Source organism: Sciurus carolinensis, chromosome 8 (assembly GCF_902686445.1).
Source record: "Sciurus carolinensis chromosome 8, mSciCar1.2, whole genome shotgun sequence".
Taxonomy (NCBI): Eukaryota; Metazoa; Chordata; class Mammalia; order Rodentia; family Sciuridae; genus Sciurus; species Sciurus carolinensis.
Genome location: NC_062220.1, coordinates 128,594,328 through 128,613,046, shown reverse-complemented (window position 1 = coordinate 128,613,046; position 18,719 = coordinate 128,594,328). Strand labels below are relative to the sequence as shown.

The 18,719-nt window shown below is 42.3% G+C and overlaps 1 protein-coding gene across 3 annotated transcripts in view; it reads right to left on the bottom strand.

Annotated features, from left to right (window-relative positions):
- The window catches only part of Kremen1 (kringle containing transmembrane protein 1), a 63,472-nt gene that overhangs the window by 5,045 nt on the left and 39,708 nt on the right, over positions 1–18,719 (bottom strand). Inside the window, exons 4-8 of one of the 3 annotated variants that reach the window (XM_047560838.1) lie at positions 13,225–13,349; positions 8,568–8,721; positions 3,550–3,882; positions 2,538–2,747; positions 1,212–1,296 (exon numbers count right to left, since the gene is read on the bottom strand). In XM_047560838.1, coding sequence (XP_047416794.1) covers positions 1,212–1,296; positions 2,538–2,747; positions 3,550–3,882; positions 8,568–8,721; positions 13,225–13,349 — 907 coding nt within the window. The remainder of the gene's footprint in view (positions 1–1,211; positions 1,297–2,537; positions 2,748–3,549; positions 3,883–8,567; positions 8,722–13,224; positions 13,350–18,719) is intronic. The other 2 variants (XM_047560840.1, XM_047560841.1) reach the window with 2 other exon arrangements.

Here is an 18,719-nt window from a genome sequence, read left to right as displayed (position 1 = left end):
AATATATATATATACAGTTGACCCTCCCAAATCCACAGGTTCTGCAACTGTGGAGTCAACCAATTACACATGAAAATAGTTGAAAAAAGAAACTGTACTAGATGTTTTTCCTTATTATCATTCCCTAAACTATACAGTATAACAACTACTTACATAGCATTTATATTGTATTAGATATTATACACAATTTAGAGATGATTTAAAGCATACAGTCCATGGGCAGTGTGCAAATACCATGCCATTTTAAATAAGGGATTTGAGCATCCAAAGGTTTTTGAAGGACAACTTTGTGTGTGTGTGTTTGTGTGTGTGTAAAAGGGATGAGAGTGAACTCAGTAAACAATAAGGTCATTATTTCTACTGAAAATTTTCAAGTCTGGGGTGGAGATGTCTAAGTAAGGTCATCCCAAAGTGGCCAAAGGTGGCCCTTGCAGGAGAGTGGAGGAGCCTGTGTGTAATGTATAAAAACTGTGGCAGAGTGCAAGGGAGAAGGTCAGGAAAGAGGGGGCTTTTACCGGACATCAATGATCGGGAAGGCTTTGAAATGGGAAGAGCTGGACTGGGAACCACAAAGGTAGTCAAGGTCTAGAACAAATTAGAACTCGTCTCTGTAAGTCACAAACATCAGTGGCACCAACTCTTGCCCCTTTCCTGGAGGGCAGAACTGTTAAAACTGAGCAGCAAAATAAGGGAAGGAAAACTTTCTCCCCCAATTGGTCAGAACTGAAGGATAAAGTTTCTACGCTTCTTAAATATTTGTTTTAAAATAATTATTAAGAAATAGTTAATAAAATGTTAGAATTCTCTTCCTAAAATTGTTTCCCAATTTCTCGGACACATCAGGAAGTATGCACGGCATTTCCTGGGAATCTTCAGTCTTGCATAAACATCACTACAAGGGACTAGCACACGCCAAAAAATGGAAATTGCTGCTTTTTATGCCAGGACTGCTTCAATCCTCCCTGAAATTGTATCCCTTGGACACAGGAGCAAACTCGATCCCTCAATCCCTGGAACCTTAGTGAGATTTGTCCAGTTGTACTTTTCACTCTGAGGAGGAGGAGGAATGTCTGCTGCCTTATGTTGTCTAGGACTTAGGGCTCTGGAATCGTGTTCTGATATGACAACTGCACCCTGACAAACGAAGCCCAGGAGAAAAGGCATCATGAGGTTTCCCTTCCTGGAACTGGGCAGTTCTCTCTTGTACTCACTTGAATGTGACATGCAGAAGTATCTTTGCGACAATGGCTGTGACCGTGAGGATGAGGAGGGTTGCCAGGCCATATACTGTCCATCCTGCAAGCACAAAAGACAAGTGTTCATGGATGTGTTTGTGCTTCAAAAAGGAGGTCTGTGGCTTGGGGGTGCAGATCCAAAAGGAGCTCCCCACAGGTGAGAGGAAGCCAGCAGCAGGCACGAACCCCAGCTTTCTTGGCACCTTGCCTCGTTTGGTATGGTACAAAGTACACTGGACTCAGAGTCAAAAGGGTAGGGTACATTCTGTCTCTGCCACAGGAGTCACTGTGCCACCGAGTTATATAAAGTCTCTGAGCCTCAGTTTTCTCCTTTAGGCAATGAAATGTGTGATCTATGTAATCCTACCAGGATCTACCTCTAAATGAGGAATGAGCACAGGAGAGGCCTCCTCCTTGACCTTCCATGGGGAGGCCTGTTGGGCACAGGGGAGAAATGTGAAAATATCTAGGCTGCCAGCACTAACAGTCCTCTCCAGCTCTACCAGCTTATATAGGTGCCAGTTCTGTGGTAGAAAAATGGGATGGGGACATATGCACCCAACCAAGTTAGCTGAACCTCTAAAGATCACTGCTCCTACACCACTCTATCCCTCTCCTACATGACTTTTCTTCATAGCAGTTAACATGATCTGACTTTCAATTTTGCTTCTTCTTTTCTTCCCACTTATAGGCTGTAGGGTGGCAGGGATTAATTTGGTTCAGTGTATAGTCTGGTGCCTAGAACAGTGCCTGGCCCCGTGAAGCACTCACTCCCTTCTGGGTTTTTTTTGGTGTTTGGGACTAAACCCAGGGCCTTGTTTACAGCTTGGTGCTGTATCACCAAGCTACACACCAATCCCCACATATATCTATCTCTTTTTGTGTATGTATGGTACTGGGGATCGAACCCAGGGCCTCACACGTGCTAGGCAAGCGCTCTACCACTGAGCCACAGCCCCAGCGCCCCCGTATATATCTGTTGAATGCATGAATGAATGAACGAAGCTCTTGAAAATGCCAATGGAGTTACAACTTGAGGCTCTACAAAGAAATCTATGATTATCTATGATTATAATTTGTTATTAAGACACGATTAACTGAGTATTCACAATATGCAAAAGGCACACGACTGGATCTTTGGAAGTGAGCATTTGTTCCTAGGGACAAAGGAACTGCTAATGAGAACATTTATCTCCAAGGCTAGGACAAACCAGAGGTCATAAAGGCTCTACCCCAATTTGCCCCTGAATGAGAAGAAACTCCCAAGAGCTCTTTTGTCTCTGAAGCTGCCAAGAGCACTACCTTCAACTCTGTAGCCGCCAGCCCCTACTGAGGGTGCCCAGGAACTGCTACCTGGGACGGTCTGCGGCGGGTGGCTGGGGCTGGTGGTGATGACGTAGAGGACTTTGGAGGAGCGTGCGGCACTGACGCTGAGGTTGGCCTGCTCTGTGATCACCTGGGCCAGGGTCTGGTTGACGGTGGGCCTCTCTTGTGGCCGTTCTTCCTTGACAGCTGGAAGATCAAAAGGGCTTATGGGGGAAAGCTGGGACACAACAGGAAGCACAGTGTGAAGGGGAAGGCCTGCTTATGAAGAGAAAGCCTTTTGCTCTGGTATAATTTCTTTCATGGGTTCTGCTGGTCCCAAAGCAGAACCTGTGAGGCTCTGGCTGTGGGGCTCAAGAGGCAGAAGGAAGAATCCAGATGATTTCTCATTTCCCTGCCCTGTGCTTGGCAGCTAGGTCCCTTTTGCCTCAAAGACACTCTTTCTTCCTCTCTCTAAACTCCAGTCCCTCCTATTCCTCACCAGCAGGGGCGGCCTCTTCCTGCCCACCCGCCGCACACACTACCTGAACCAGGTCTCGCCTTGTTTCTCATGTGCAGGTCAAGGGTTACTTCTGGCACACACTTGTGCACGTTAGAGAGCCACAGGGTGCATCTCCACTTTAGGAGGGTTTAAAAAAAAAGATGATCCAGTCTTTGGGACTGGATGGGAAGTTTAGGCAGGAAAACGGACCAAATGACCTCTCAGAGTCTTTCAATTCTGCAATCTCAGCTCTTTCTTTTCGTTATTCTTTTAGCCCTTTCATGAAAACTGTCATTAAAACTTCTAAATAGCGAAACTGAAACATAAGCAAGTTGTGCAATGTGAGGTAGGGAGTGGGCTGCAGAGTTGAGATAACCTGGGGCTGAGGACAGTCGCTCCTGTCCTGGTCCACCCAATGAGAACCACTCAAGGTTAGAAAGTCACCCTGGTGGAGTAAAGAAGTCTGAGGCACACAGGCTGAGGTGCCTCAAGGAGGCGGGGACGTCTCACCTTGGTATAAGACGGCAAATCCCTGGGCCTGATTAATGCGATCAGAGAAGAAGTATAAAATGACAAAATCCAGAGAGACATTAAAAGATAAAGGTGGGCGGTTCCTTCCATTGAAACGGACCAGGACGCGGTGGGTGTAGCCATCCAGCAGCTCCACCATGTCTGCAGAATCCCTGATGTCAAATAAGGTGAAGTTGAAGTGGATGTGGGAGGCTCCCGGAACCCGAATGGTCCAGTAGCAGACTCGTCCTGTGGCATAAGTGTCGGGAAAATCAGGGGAATAGACCACGGATGTCATGGCTGAATAGTTCCCACCGCAGGCGCCAACAAGAGCTGCAGAAGACAAGAAGACAGCAGGCCTGAGTCTGGGTCTTGGCCACAGGACACGCTCTCCAACGCTGACACAAACAAAACTCTTCCTAAAGACCGTGATCCCATTTTGGGATATTGTTTTATCTATAAACCCAGACCATCTCAGGTTTCAGGATCGAATCACTGAATGAATCACTTAAACCCTGAGCAAATGACTGTGGAAACTTTTTTGTTTTTGCCCAGGAGACCTGAGCATTAGCGCACAGCACAGTCGTGCAGTCTAGGTTGGGCCAGGCTGGAGTCAGAGAGTCTGGCTGTAGGACTGGCAGGGCCATGTGATCCCACACTTCACTTCTAGGCTTCTCCCTTCTCCCACTTCCAGGCTGGAGAAAGCACCTGCTCCTGTACCCCGTGATGGCTCGAGGACAGATGAGATAAAGCATGCAGAAACTCTGGGATCTCTTGGCAGGGGAGGCACTTGATGAGGCGAAGTCCTGGAAAGGGAAGGGCTCCATGGCTGCGTGGTGTCCCTGATACCTCAGAGGTGCAGCACATGAGGAGTGTACACTCATTTTTCAAGCAGGAAAATAGGACATAAGAAATGACTTTCTTACTGCCTGGGGGAAATACTAGATTCTCATTGCTCTGGACAGGGCACATCTGATTTCTCTGAGCTCCTGGTTTTGAATGACAGGCTCTAAGGAGACAAAACCACTTCTTATCTTACATGGTGAAGTGTAAACAAGACCTTGGAAATGAAGGCCTTGGGAGGGAGCATGGGCTAGGGAATTAGAAAGCATGCTTTAGGGAAGTTCTGTTTCCCTTTGGGACACAAAAAGAAACAACTCGGTGCAGTGAGGCATGCCTGCATCCCAGCAGCTCAGGAGGCTGAGGTAGGAGGATCTCGAGCTCAAAGCCAGCCTCAGTCACTTAGCGAGGCGCTAAGCAACTCATGGAGACTCTGTCTCTAAATAAAATATAAAAAGGGGTTGGGGATGTGGCTCAGTGGTTAAGTGCTCCTGAGTTCAATCCTCAGTTCAAAAAAAAAAAAAGAAAGAAAGAAAGAAAGAAAAGAAACAAGAATATACTGCTAGGGCTAGAGATGCAGCACAGCGGTAGAGCACTTGCCTAGCTTGTGAGGTCTTGGGTTCAATCCCCAGCACAGAAAAAAAGAAAAGAATATATTGCTTTCTCATCCTAATAATAAAAAAAGGCTTAAAACTCTGAGGGCTGGGGTTGTGGCTCAGTGGTAGAGTGCACTGGGTTCGATTCTCAGCACCACATATAAATAAATAAATAAAAATGAAGGTCCATCCAAAAAAACCAAAAAAACTCTGAAAAGCAAGAGGCTCTTCTAAGGAAAGTCAGGCCACATAAATGGTTTCATCTATGATAGCATGAGAGGAATAGGTGACCTCCACAGAAGCAAGTAAGAAGAAAGCCGCTAGAGTTTTAACAAATTCGTTTTTTAGAAATTTTATTTTAGTTGTAGATGGACACAATAACTTTATTTTATTTATTTTTATTGGTGCTGAGAACTGAACCCAGCGGCTCACATGTGCTAGGCAAGCACTCTACCACTGAGCTACAACCCCAGCCCTGAATTTAAACAAATTCTCAAAGACCGAGTGTGGGTTTCCCTTTTGATAGAGGGTAGACGTGAGACCCGGACACACTCCCTGGCAAGCTGTTCTGCACAGGCCTCCATCAAAGACTGCCAGGAGTGGGGTCATGCAGCAAGCCAGCGTGCCCCTTGGTGACACAGGTGTGCAGGAGGTGACAGGCTGCCACTGAGGGACAAGCATGAAACAGTACCCACATCCTATACCCTCTCCTCCCAAAGGAAGCAAAGCCTGCTGCTGGGAAGGGCTGCAAGCCCTCTTGCTCCTGGCTCGTTGGAGAAAGGTAGATGTAGAACCCCTCCGTCCCCTTGCCAAATAACCAGGCAAAGAATTCACTGTGCTGGGGAAAGCAGACGCAAAAGGCATTGGTCTTCGGTTGCCTTGAGCGCTTATGGGCCCAGGACCCAGCAAAACAGAGGTCTACCGCTCCTGGGAAGAGGCAGGAAACTCCTTCCCAAGATGCACTGCAACCTGTTTGGCATCCAGGGAGAAAAGAGGTATGCAGGAATGCTGAAAAGGCCTCACTCCTGCAGCCCAGGAACGTGTCCTAAGGACAGGGCAGGGGGGCTGAGAAGCTCCTCTGACCTCCCGCAAGAGCACAGCACCAAGTTACAAGCACCAGCAGTCTAACACTGAGGGAGGGAAAAGCACACTGAGAAAACCCACTGCACCTCAGGCTCCACACTGAGCACAGGTAATAGCAGAGCCCATGACCAGAGGAATCTGAAGTTCCGTGTGCATTGAGGGAATGATAGAAACAAACCCCAGCACGGCTCAACTGCTGACAGTTTGGCTTGATTGCCACACTGAGCAGGCCTGCCCAGGTGTAAAGGCTACTTCCCTTAGTGTAATAGCAAGGGGTGGGTAAGACTGATTGCTAAGACATAAAACCAGCTGAGTGCACCTATCATCCTAGGGGATCAGGAGGCTGATGCAGGAGGATTGAGAGTTCAAGGCCAGCCTCAGCAAAAGCAAGGTGCTAAGCACCTCAGTGAGCCCTTGTCTTTAAATAAAATACAAAAAATAGGCCTATACCCAAAGGACTTAAAATCAGCATACTACAGAGATACAGCCACATCAATGTTCATAGCTGCTCAATTCATAATAGCCAGATTGTGGAAACAACCTAGATGCCCTTCAATTGATGAATGGATAAAGAAACTGTGGCATATATATATACAATGGAATATTACTCAGCTATAAAGAATGATAAAATTATGGCATTTGCAGGCAAATGGATGAAATTGGAGAATATCATGCTAAGTGAGATAAGTCAATCTCAAAAAACCAAAGAACGAATGATCTCGCTGATAAGCGGATGATGACACATAATGGGGGGTGGGAGGAAGGCAAGAATGGAGGAAGGAAGGACTGTATAGAGGGAAAAGAGGGGTGGGAGGGGTGGGGGGGAAGTAAAAAATAACAGAATGAATCAAACACCACATTACCCTATGTAAATGTATGATTACACAAATCGTATGCCTCTACTTCATGTACAGAGAAACAAGATGTATCCCATTTGTTTACAATAAAAATAAATTAAAAAAAAAAATATATATGTATATAAAGGGGGGGAGGGACAAGCAGAGAAAAACCCAGAAAGGAACATGGGTGCTGGAGTTGTATTTGATATTTTGCTTTTCCTGACCCATTCAAAGGATTCTATTGGTGCCTCATGAATGGCTTTAAATAAGTCGTACCCCATTTGTGTACAATGGATCAAAATGTGTAAAAATAAAAAGTATTTTAATTAAAAAAATACAAAAAATAGAGATGGGATGTGGTTCAGTGGTCAAGTGCCCCTGAGTTCAATTCCTAGTGCCAAAAAAAAAAAAAAAAAATCCATCACTTTAAAGTATATGAATTAGTGGTTTCATTCACTCCCCTCAGTGGTTTTTAGTGAAGTCACAGCACTGTGCAACTGTCACTGCCATCTGATTCTAGAACATTTTCGCCACCCAAAAAAAGAAAATCTATACTCATTATTACCCATTCATCTCTTCTTCCCAGCACTTGGCAACTGCATATCTGCTTCTGGTAGATATGGATTTGCCTATTCTGGATACTTTATATAAACAGAATCATACAATATGTGGGTTCTTTCATTTAGGATGACATTTTCAAGATTCATTCATGCTGTGACATGTATTAGTACTCTGTTTCTTTTATGGCTGAATAATATTCCATTATGTGGTTATACCACCTTTTGTTTATTAATTCCTCAGTTTAGGAACACTTGAGCTGTTGCTACTTTTTGGTTATGATGAATAATGCTGTTATAAACATTTACGTATAATTTTTTTTGTGTGAATCTATGTTTTCAAGTCTCTAGAGAATTTGCCTAGGATTAGGATTGTTGGGTCATAAGGTAACTCACTTATTTTCTCTTTCTTCATTTCTTTCTATATCCTCAGCCATTTTTAAAATTATACTTTGAGACAGAGTTTCCCTAGGTTGCTGAGGCTGGCCTTAAGCTGGCAACGTTCCTGCCTCAGCCTCCTACCCTGCTGGGATTAAAGGCCTGTGCCGCCTTGCCCACCTAACTCCATTTCACATTTTGAGGACCCGCCAGGCTGCTTTAAAGCAGTTGCATCATTTTACATTTCCACCAGCAATACAGGAGGGGTCCAATTTCTCCATATCATTACCAACACTTAATTTCCATTTTCCATTCTTCATCTTTTAATTAACACTGCATTCAAATTGAAGGTAGAAAAACAGGTATCGAATCCACACACTCTGCTCCTGTTTTCTCACTAGATGGGTGGCAGTGTGGGCCATGGCAAGTAATGTAAAACTGGAAAGCTTAGCTCTCCTAGGTTTTCTAAGCAGCTCACAATGGGCCACGCCACTTCACAGTATGCAGCACAAGTCGTTAATCACTTTTCAAACACCTGCCCTCCCTTCTAGAGGGCAGGGGCTGAGTCTGAATGTTCTGTGCTGTTTTCCCAGGGTATGGCCTATGGGAAGTGCTTCGTAAGTACTGGCGAGTGACTGAATGAATCAGTGGAAGAGAGGGCAGCTCTGCTGCCGGGTCCAAGGGTCCCTATGCCTTGGGCAGTGATGGGTGCAGGGCATACTCACTGTCAAAGAGGATGATCCTGCCATCGCCGCCACAGGGCTGGCTGTGATCCCCAAAGCAGACGCTGTTGCACTCGGTGCTTGCCGCCTCCCCATACTTCCAGTAATCAGGATTGTTCCCACAGAAGCAAGCGTAGCCTGACTCCATCCCAGCAAACTGCCACAACAGAGAAGCAGCACACAGGGAGCATTATCAGGGGTGTCAGGTGGCCCAGAGGAACCTGTCAGGGTCAGCCCCAGCAATCACCCTCATCTTTCCAGGCCACCCTTCCCTGCCACCTCTCCTGGTCCCTCTCTTAATTCCAAGCTGACCAGTAGCTATACACCACCACAGACTGCCAACCTATCTCCCTGTCAGTGAGTATCCTTTTTTAATGTTGGCATTTCTACAGTATTTAATTATGTTTTAAGGGGGAGAAAATCCCATAAACTTGAAACATTGATAATAATAACAGTTAATCCTTTTGTTCACCATAGGCCAGGTAAATTCATTATAGGCCCCATTTAAATTTTTCATTTCATCTTTTATATTACTATGTAGCATTTTGGTAGATAGTTCTATACATTTTAGTATTTGTATGGCTTTGTGCAAACACCAGTACAGAACAATTGCACCATCCCAAGAAGCTTCATAATCACTTAAAACCACTAATCAGTTTTCTACTGTGAGTTCTGTCTTCTTGAACTTGTAATAAAATGGAATCATACAGAATATATACTTTTGAGACTAGCTTTTCTCACTCAGCATGTGTTCATCCAAATTGGTGCAAGTATCAAAAGTTTACTCCCTTTTATTGCTGACAGAATCCATTGCACAGATTTACCATAGTTATTTCATCTATTGGATTACTTCTAGTTTTTCATGACTTTGAATATAGAATTGCTAATAAACATTCGTGTAGATTTTTGTGTGAGTATAAATTTTCATTTCTCTAGGAAAATAAGTAGGAATGAGATTCCTGGATCATATATGGTAAGTTTATGTTTAACTTTTTAAGAAAATGCCAAATGTTTCCAGAATGACTACCATTTCACATTTGCAACAATGATGTATGCAATGATTTGTTTGCACAAATCCATTTCCTTGTCGGCACTTTTTATTTTGGCCTACTTCATTTTAGCCAGTCTAGTATGTGTGTAGTGGTTTCTCATTGTGGTCTTATTTGCATTGCTTTAAAGGCTATTAATATTGAGTATCTTTTCATGTGTTTATTTGCCATCTCAATATCCTCTTGTGAAGTTATCTGTCTAGATCTTGCTCATTTTTAAACAGTATTGTTTGGCTTTTTACTATTTAATTTTAATAATTGTTGAGTGTTTGCTTTTTACATATTCTGGACATAAGTTATTTGTAAATATATTCTCCCAGGTTGTAGTTTGTCTTTTTATTCTCGTAATCATATTTTTTACAGAGCTAAATTTTTTTATTTTGATAAAGTTCAAATTAAAATTTATTAATTCTTTCTTTTATGGGTCATGCTTTTGTATCACGTCTAAGAACATTTTGGTTAAACCCAGGTTATAACAATTTTCTCCTGGGGCTGGGGCTGTAACTCATGCACTGGGTTCGATCCTTAGCACTGTGTAAAAATAAACCTTTTTTTAAAGTGTTCTTTAAAACTACTTTTTAAAAGTGTTTTTTGGGAGCTGGGGTTGTGGCTCAGTGGTAGAGTGCTCACTTAGCACATGGGAGGCACTGGATTTGATTTTCAGCACCACATAAAAATAAATAAATAAAATAAAAATCTATCAACAACTAAAAATAATTTTTAAAAAAGATTTTCTCTTGAAAGTTCTATAGTTTTACATTTTAGATTTAGATCTAGGATTCATTTTTAGTTCAATATGTAGCCTTTTATATTTAAATTCTTTCAGGTAGCATAATGTTCTGGATTCATCCATGTTGGTAGGTATTAATATTTTTCTTTTTATTATTGAGCAATAGTTCACAGCATGGATAGACAGTACCACAATCTGTTTATCCATTCATTAGTTAATAGACATTTGGGTTATTTATAGTTTGGGATTTTTATGAATAATGCTATTATTAATATTAATGTTTAAGTCTTTATGAACATAGCTTTTCGTTTATCTTGGGTAAATATCCAGGTGTGGTATTGCTGAATTGTAAGGTAGGTATAAATTTAACTTTAAAAGAAACTTCAAGACCTTTCTCCAAAGAGGTTGTACCACTTTACATTTCTACCAATAGTTTACTTCTTTTATTTTTGGGGGGTTCTGGGGATTTAGCCCAGAGACAATATACCACTGAGCTACATCTCTAGCCTTTTTGACTTTTTGAGACAGGATCTCACTAAGTGGCTTAGGGCCTTGTTAAGTTGCTGAGGTTGGCTTTGAACTCGCTGATCCTCCTGCCTCAGTCTTCCTAGCCACTGGGATTACTGTATGCCACTGTGCCCGGCATGTTGTCCATTTAAAAAAAAAATACTTTTTAAATTGTAGATAGACACAATGTCTTTATTTATTTATTTGTATGTGGTGCTGAGAATTGAACCCAGTGCCTCACACATGCAAGGCAAGCACTCTACCACTGAGCTACAACCCCAGCTTATGTTATCCATTTTTAAAAAAAAATATTTTTTATTTGTTGATGAACCTTTAATTAATTTATTTATATACAGTGCTGAGAATAAAACCCAATGCCTCACACATGGTAGACAAGCGCTCCACCACTGAGCCACAACCCCAGTCCTATGCTGTCCATTTTTAAACTGAGTTTTCTTATTGTGGTGTTAGAGTTCTTATTCTATGTACAAGTCCTTTATCAGATATAGACATTCCACAACTGCTTTCTCCTCATCAGTGGCTTCTTTTTCATTTTCTTAACTCTGTTTCTGGAAGATAATTTGTTAATATTGATAATTCCAATTTAGTGAATTTTGCTTTTATTTGTGGTTCTGTGTCCTATTTAAGAAATCTTTGTCTAACCCCAAAGTAAGATTTTCTACATTTTCTTCCCTAGCAGTTTAGTAGCTCTTTTTAAAATTGAAACATAATTCACATTACATAAAATTTACTATTTTAAAGTATACATTTAGGTACTTGTTAGTATATTCAATGTTGTTTAACCACCATTACTACTTAATTCTAGAAAATTTAGCACACCAAAAAAGAGTCCCTATACTGATTTCAATTAGTATCAATTTCTTCCATCTCCCACCCTTTGGTGGGACATCACTGGTTTCGTTAACTTTGACCACATGAGTAAAGATAGTAAAAACCAGTTTTCTCCACTGTAAAATCATTGTTTTCCCTTTATAGTTACTATTTTGTATGTAAGATACTTGAGGATATATAAATCTTTACTCACTAGTAGATGAGGATTTGGAATATTTACATATCTTGATATCCGCTCTCTGAGTTGATTATTACTACGATGGTTGCCAAATGGAGAATTTTCTAATTCCAACATTTCTTTTATAGTTATTAGTTTGCATTCTCTAGTAAGGAATAATTTTCTTCATTCATTCATTCATCAGTGTGGATTTGCAGATTCTTATTTATGCAACAGGGTATATTTACTATCATTATTTGGTTAAAAGCTCAAATTATGCCAGATTTGGCTGGTAGGAGCCACTTCAGGTAGCTCCTGTATCCTTTTGACTTTTCTGCATAAGAAGTTTCAGGTTCATCTTGTCCTTTCTCAGAATCAACACATTACAGTGATTTTCTCCAAGGTGTTTCTTTTTAGTGGAGAATAGTATTTAGAAACCAAGATTTGGGTGCTCAGTGTACTCTCTGCTATTGATATGTCACTGCTTGCAGGCTCTCTCCGTGAACACACACACACACACACACACACACACACACACACACACACACAAACATACATGCACGCACCCATATTTTTCTATACTCACTCTATATAAACAAAAACCATGCACTAATCTAATCCAATCCCTATCCAACATTATAGGTTGGTTCCTGTTTCTCCTGACTTCCACAATTGTAACCCCCTTCTCTAACAGCAAGAAACCTGGCTCCCATTATTCTCAATATATTCATTTACATGCTCAAGTTCTGTGCGAGGAACCAATCACTCGATCGGGTTGGGCTACCTACCTCACATAAGGCCCTGAACCTTGACAGGCTATTCTCTTCCCTGTTTAATGGCTTTTAGACTGAACTTGGAAGAAAGAGAGGGAGGGAGGGAGGAGAAGGAAATGGATATTTTTCTCTTTTTCTGATGTAACAAACAGTAGCATTATTGAACTTTAATGATTAAGGGATGAATTTCAGATAAACGAATGGATAGGAAGAAAAGAAAATATTTTGGAGTGGTAAATGGGCTAGGAAGTAAACCATGACCTTGTCTTATTCTCGGATTATCTGTGAAGCCAGCAATGTCCCTGCATAAAGCACAGGAGCACAAGCAGACACCTAGCTCTGCTGGGGGTCAATCAGGGAAGCAGCTGTTGGGGATTTTGCCTCCTCTTCTCCCAGTCTTTAAACAAAAGTGCTGCCTCACACTCCTGAATCCTAGGTCCACAGCTCCTCCTGTTTTTCCTTGGCAGAAAAGTAGAGCTATATGGTTTGACAGGTTTTGTTTTATGCTAAATTTATACATATTTTTAAGTTACCTCAGCAAAATGCACTTATGTATATTTTTTCTACAGTTACATAGCCACAGAATCATTACCTTGAACCTCTGACTCCGACAAAAACTGATGCAGGTTTGTATGGTAAGTTTGTTGGATGTTTTACTGGTGCCAGTTAGAGGAGGTGGATTTCCATGATCCTGGTAGCAGCCAAGGTTTCCAGGCACTGGGGAAGAAGGGAGAAAAAGAAAAAAATTTGCAACATCTGGCTATGAAACACTGAGAAGGAAAAGCACTTTGTGCCAGGTACTTTCATCTCGGCCAGCATTTCCACTCCTGAGGTATAAATAAATAAGAAACAAGCTCTTAAAATGGAAGCCTCTGTGTTCTCTGCTAAATGCCATGTTTTTGTTTTATTTTGAAGAATATATGAGACCTGGGTTCCTCTTCAACCAACCCTAACACAATTTTGAACCTCATCGATATTGAAGGGATTTAGCATGGAAGAGAATGAAGAACAATACCCTAAAATAAAGAAGCTAAAAGATCTAAATTGTTTCAGAATCACCCAGGGCAGGAAAAGCCACCAGAAGCCCACCATCCTATACTTCATACCTAAACCCCTATTCCTCAAAAAGTGCCACTGGTGGGTTTCCCTAAGATCTTCTGGTGACTGAATTTGCTTCCTACTGCTGCTGGGATAAAATTACCACAAACCTACTAGCTTATAACACACATTTATTATCTTTCAGTTCTAGGGGCCAGAAGTACTTTAAATGGGTAATATTGGGCTAGGAGGGAGTGTCAGCAGAGCTGAGTCCTTCCTGGAGGATCAAGGGGAAAACCTTGCCTTGCCCATGTCCCAGCAATTGCCCACATCCCTTGGCTGGTGGCCACGCCATCCCCCCTCCTTCCAGCATCACCTCTCCTTCCCACCCTCTGCCTCCACTGTCATGTTGCCTTCTTAAACCCAGATTCTGCCTCTAAGGACCCTGTGATTATATTAGACCCATGTCGATAATCAGGATAATCTCTCCATTGCAAAATCCTTACATACAGCAGGAAAGTCCCATCTGCCATCTAAGTCATGTATTCACAGACTCAGGGAATCTACAACATGGACATCTTTGGGGGTCATTATTCAGCCTACCACAGTGTTTCACAAATGCACATCAGATGGTTCGGTCTGGTAAAAAAGCTGTATTTGAGGGCTGGGGTTGTAGCTCAGTGGTGGAGCGCTTGCCTAGCACATGTGAGGCACTAGGTTCGAGGCACCACAGAAAAATAAATAAATAAAATAAAGGTATTGTGTACATATACAACTAAAAAATAGTGATGTTAAAAAATGCTGGGCATGTGTAACTACTTAGAACGAATTTAAAAAAAATTTTTAAAAAGCTGTTTCTGGCACTGGGGCTGTAGCTCAGTGGTCGAGCACTTGCCTAGCACATGTGAGGCCATGGGTTCAATCCTCAGCACCACATAAAAATAAATAAATAGGATAAAGGTACTGTGAAAAAAAAAAATCCTTAAAAGAAAAAAAAAAAAAAAGCTGTATCTGCAAAATAAAGGAACCTAAATATAGGTACCAAATGTGGCAGACAGCTTTCAAAGATGGACCTCAAGGATCCTGCCATGAACTGAATGTTTGCATATCTCATGATGTAATAAGAAATATGCATTTGGTTTCTGCCCCTGGTTCCTGCCACAGAGCTCCCAATGCCTTGGGATTTCACAGGTAGATTGGAGCATCTTTTGTTCTAATGAGGCAACTCTTGGCGGGCTCCTGCACAGCTTCAGTATGAGGCTGATCAGTAGGGAGACCAAGCCATAAGTCTGCAACTTTCAGCCACATCCCTTTCTCCAGGGAGGGAAGGCTGGAGCTAATAATCATGATGCGTATGCAATGAAGCCTCTGTAAAAATCCCTAAAAGATGGAGTGCAGAGAGTTTCTGGGTTAGTAAACACATCCATGTACTGAAAGGGTGGCAGACTCCATTGAGACAGAAGCTCTGGTGCTCGATACTTCCAGACCTTAAATCTATGTATCTCTTCATCTGGTGGCTTATCTGTATCTTTTATCATATCCTTTACAGTAAACTAATAAATGTAAGTGTTCTATGAGCCATTACAGAAAATTATAGCACTTGAGGAGGAGGTCATGGAAACTCTTGTTTTGTAGAGAAAACTGGACAGAAGTGTGGGTAACTGGGGACTTGCTTGTGACTGGTCTGAAGGGGGAGACAGCTTTATGGGTCTGAGCTGTCAACCTGTGAGTCGCGCTAACTAGGTAGTTAGTATATTATAATTTAATCATAGAGCATCCGGTTGGTGTCTAGAATTGGAGAACTGGCTGATTAGGGAAAAACAGACCATGCAGTGTCAGAAGTGAAGTGTGTGAATACATAGGAAAAACCTGTTTTCCTCTTTTACCACCCTCCAATGTGTATGTCAAAGCCTGACTTCCCAGTGTGATGGGACTTGAAGGAGGGACCCTTGGGAGATAAGCTGGGTTAGATGAGGTCACAAGGGTGGAGTCCCCACAATGGGTTAAGTGCTCTTATATGAAGAGGAAAAGTCCAAAGCCCTGTCTCTTTCTACCATGTTTGGAAACAGCAAGAGGATGGCTATCAATGCACCTGGAAGAGGGGCCTTGCCAAGCACTGAATCATTTGACACCTTGACCCTGAACTTCCAAGCCTCTATAATTGTGAGAAATAAATGTCTATTATGTAAGCCACCGGGTCCCTACCTCCTAATGTCCATGCCCTGCAGGATCCCCTCCCCTACACTGTGGGTTGGATCTATGACTTGCTTCTGACCCATAGAATATGGCAAAATTGATGGGCTATCACTTCTGTGATAAGTTACAAAAGACTGACTTCATCTTGCTAGCCGACTCCATTGCCTTCTGGGCTTCTATACTTGCACAAAGTAATATGCCATGAAGCTATCTGGCAAGGAACTGAGAGTGGCCTTAGCCAACAGCCACCATGGAACTGAGCCTTTCAGTCCAACAGTCCACAAAGAATTGAATTCTACCAACCACTATGTGAACTGAAAAGTGGATCTTTTCTCCCAGTTGGGTCTTCAGATGAGACTCCATCCCTGGTAAACACCTTGACTGTAGCTTAGTGAGAGACCTTGATTCAGACAGCCTAGCTAAATCATACCCAGATTTTGTAACTCAGAATATGTGAGAAAATAAGAGTGCTTCTTTAAGTTACTAAGTTTGGGGGTAATTTGTTACACAGTAATAGATAACTAGTACATCTAAATAATACAGACTAAATCTACGTTTATTGAATGAAGGAATGAATTCATTGTGGGCCATGGACAAATTACTCTCTGGACCTTAGTTCCCATTGGTGTTATTAATTTTGGAAGGATTCTACTATTTATTGAAGTCCTTTCCCATTCTCTGACTTCTTATAATTTATATAACTGATTAAGACACAAATGACCTCTGGTCCTAGAAGCACTTCAAGATCAGTTGAGTTATGTATTATTCAATTCCAAAGTGACAGTCAAACAGAGTCTTAAATAGTACTGCTCCTTTATGTTTAGAACTAAAAAACAGCACTGTCCAGTTTAATGAGCTTTATCTCCACATTAGTTTATACTTTCCTTTCTTTCTTTCTTTCTTTTTTTTTTTTTTTTTGGTACTGGGGATTGAACCCAGGGGTGCTTTACAACTGCACTACATCCCCAGAACTTTTTATTTTTTATTTTGAGACAGGCTCTTGCTAAGTTGCTCAGGGTCTTGCTAAGTTGCTGAAGTTGGCCTTGAACTTGGGATTCTCCTGCCTCAGCCTCCTGAGTTGCAGGGATTACAAGTGTGTACCACTGCACCAAGTTCCACATTATCTTCTGAGTGCATAAAAAGACATGAATGCATGTGTTTGTATATGCACACACATGCACACACTTTTTTATTTCTTCAACAATCTAACCAGCTCATTTTAAATTAGCAGGAAGTACCTCTGCTAACCCAAATACTCACCCTTCCCCCTTTAAGCCAAGTGATTACCCGTCTCCCTTGCGTCACACATGGTTCAAATATAACAAATGTGGCTCACCACACAAATGTTAAAATGCATCTTTCGGAAACAAACCAAATCTCTATAGTAGCAAATGTAAACAGAATAGCTCTAGGCAGTTGGAGTCCAGTGTGCAGTGGGGGCCCTGCTTGGGAATGTCTGGGTTTTAGGGTTTAAACAACTGCAGAGAATTAAGCATCTCTACTCAGGGGCATATGAGTTATGATGAGTTTGTTAAAGGGAACTTACATATGGAAACCTGCACCATACGTTAAGTGGTTCTTAATAAGAATTACTTGATCATCGTCATTTTGGTCCCTTACTCTGATTTTGTTTCATTTATTCTATTATGCTCACAAATAAGCATGTTATTATGTATTAGTTTACAGAAAGCCCAAGGCACATAGTCATAAATGTTAGTTAGACATCAGTAAGGCTATGGTTTGCAGCTGGAATCTATAAGATTTATTCACAACAATTTGGTGAGCAAATCCAGACAGCTCACGTTCCAACGAGGCAGTGAGGTCCCAACACACCATGAGGGTGGATTGCTGGGAATCAGACTGCACCCTGCTGCTGTGCTAATCTGTTTGAACATCAGTGGCCTGAGGTATCATCCTTGCCTCCCACGTCCATCACTCGACAGACACTGTCAAAGTCCACCTCCTAAAAAATCTCACATACATCTGCCAGCACATCTCTATCCACCTTGTCACTTCTTCAGTTCAGACCTCCGCTCCTCCCTCTCAGACCACTGCACGGGACTCCTATTCCATCTCCATTTCTAGGCTTACCCAGAATAATCTTTCCAGCACATGCCAGGCAGAAGGAGCAAGCATGACCAGCGAGAGGGGAAGGGAAGGCAGCAGCAGTGGGAGAGCGCTGAGGCTCTGCGCAAACTCCCATGCTCCCTGGTTGCTCCCCACCTCCATGAGGCCCAGGCTTTCTTGCACCACACACAGGCCCTGGCCCACCTATGCAGCTCCCACCTCCTCCCCCACCAGCATGACCCTGAGCTCTGACCCACATTCTGTATGAAGACCAGATTGGAGTCCATTGGCCAGTTTCCAAAACACCTTGCTCTCTGGTCTCTGGATTTTTGGACTTGCTATTCCCTTTGCTTAGAATATTCTTCCCTCCTTAAGACTTCAATCTGAAAATCCTCTTCCCCATGAAGTTCCGTGGCACTTCCAGCCTTCCTACCCTACCAGCCTAGGGGAAAAAAAATAGAGGGTTTCAGGCCCTGTGTGATCCGACAGCAGTCTGTGCTACGTTTGACTTCAAACTTCTGTTACTTGCTTCTCTCCCCAAATAAACATGAACAACTTAAGGCACTGTATCCTCAACATACTACTTCAATGGTCCCAGTCACACAGCAGTTGCTCTGTGACTGCTGAAGGAACAATCTAAAATCATGGAGTGGGTGGTAAGGCAGTAGTGACTGATCAGGGCAAGGTGGAAGTGAAAAGTTAAGCTCATCTACACAATAACATCCGCTTAAAGCTGTTTTTTATTCCTTCCTGCTCGTTGTTGTCTAGAAACATTGTTTTGGATAA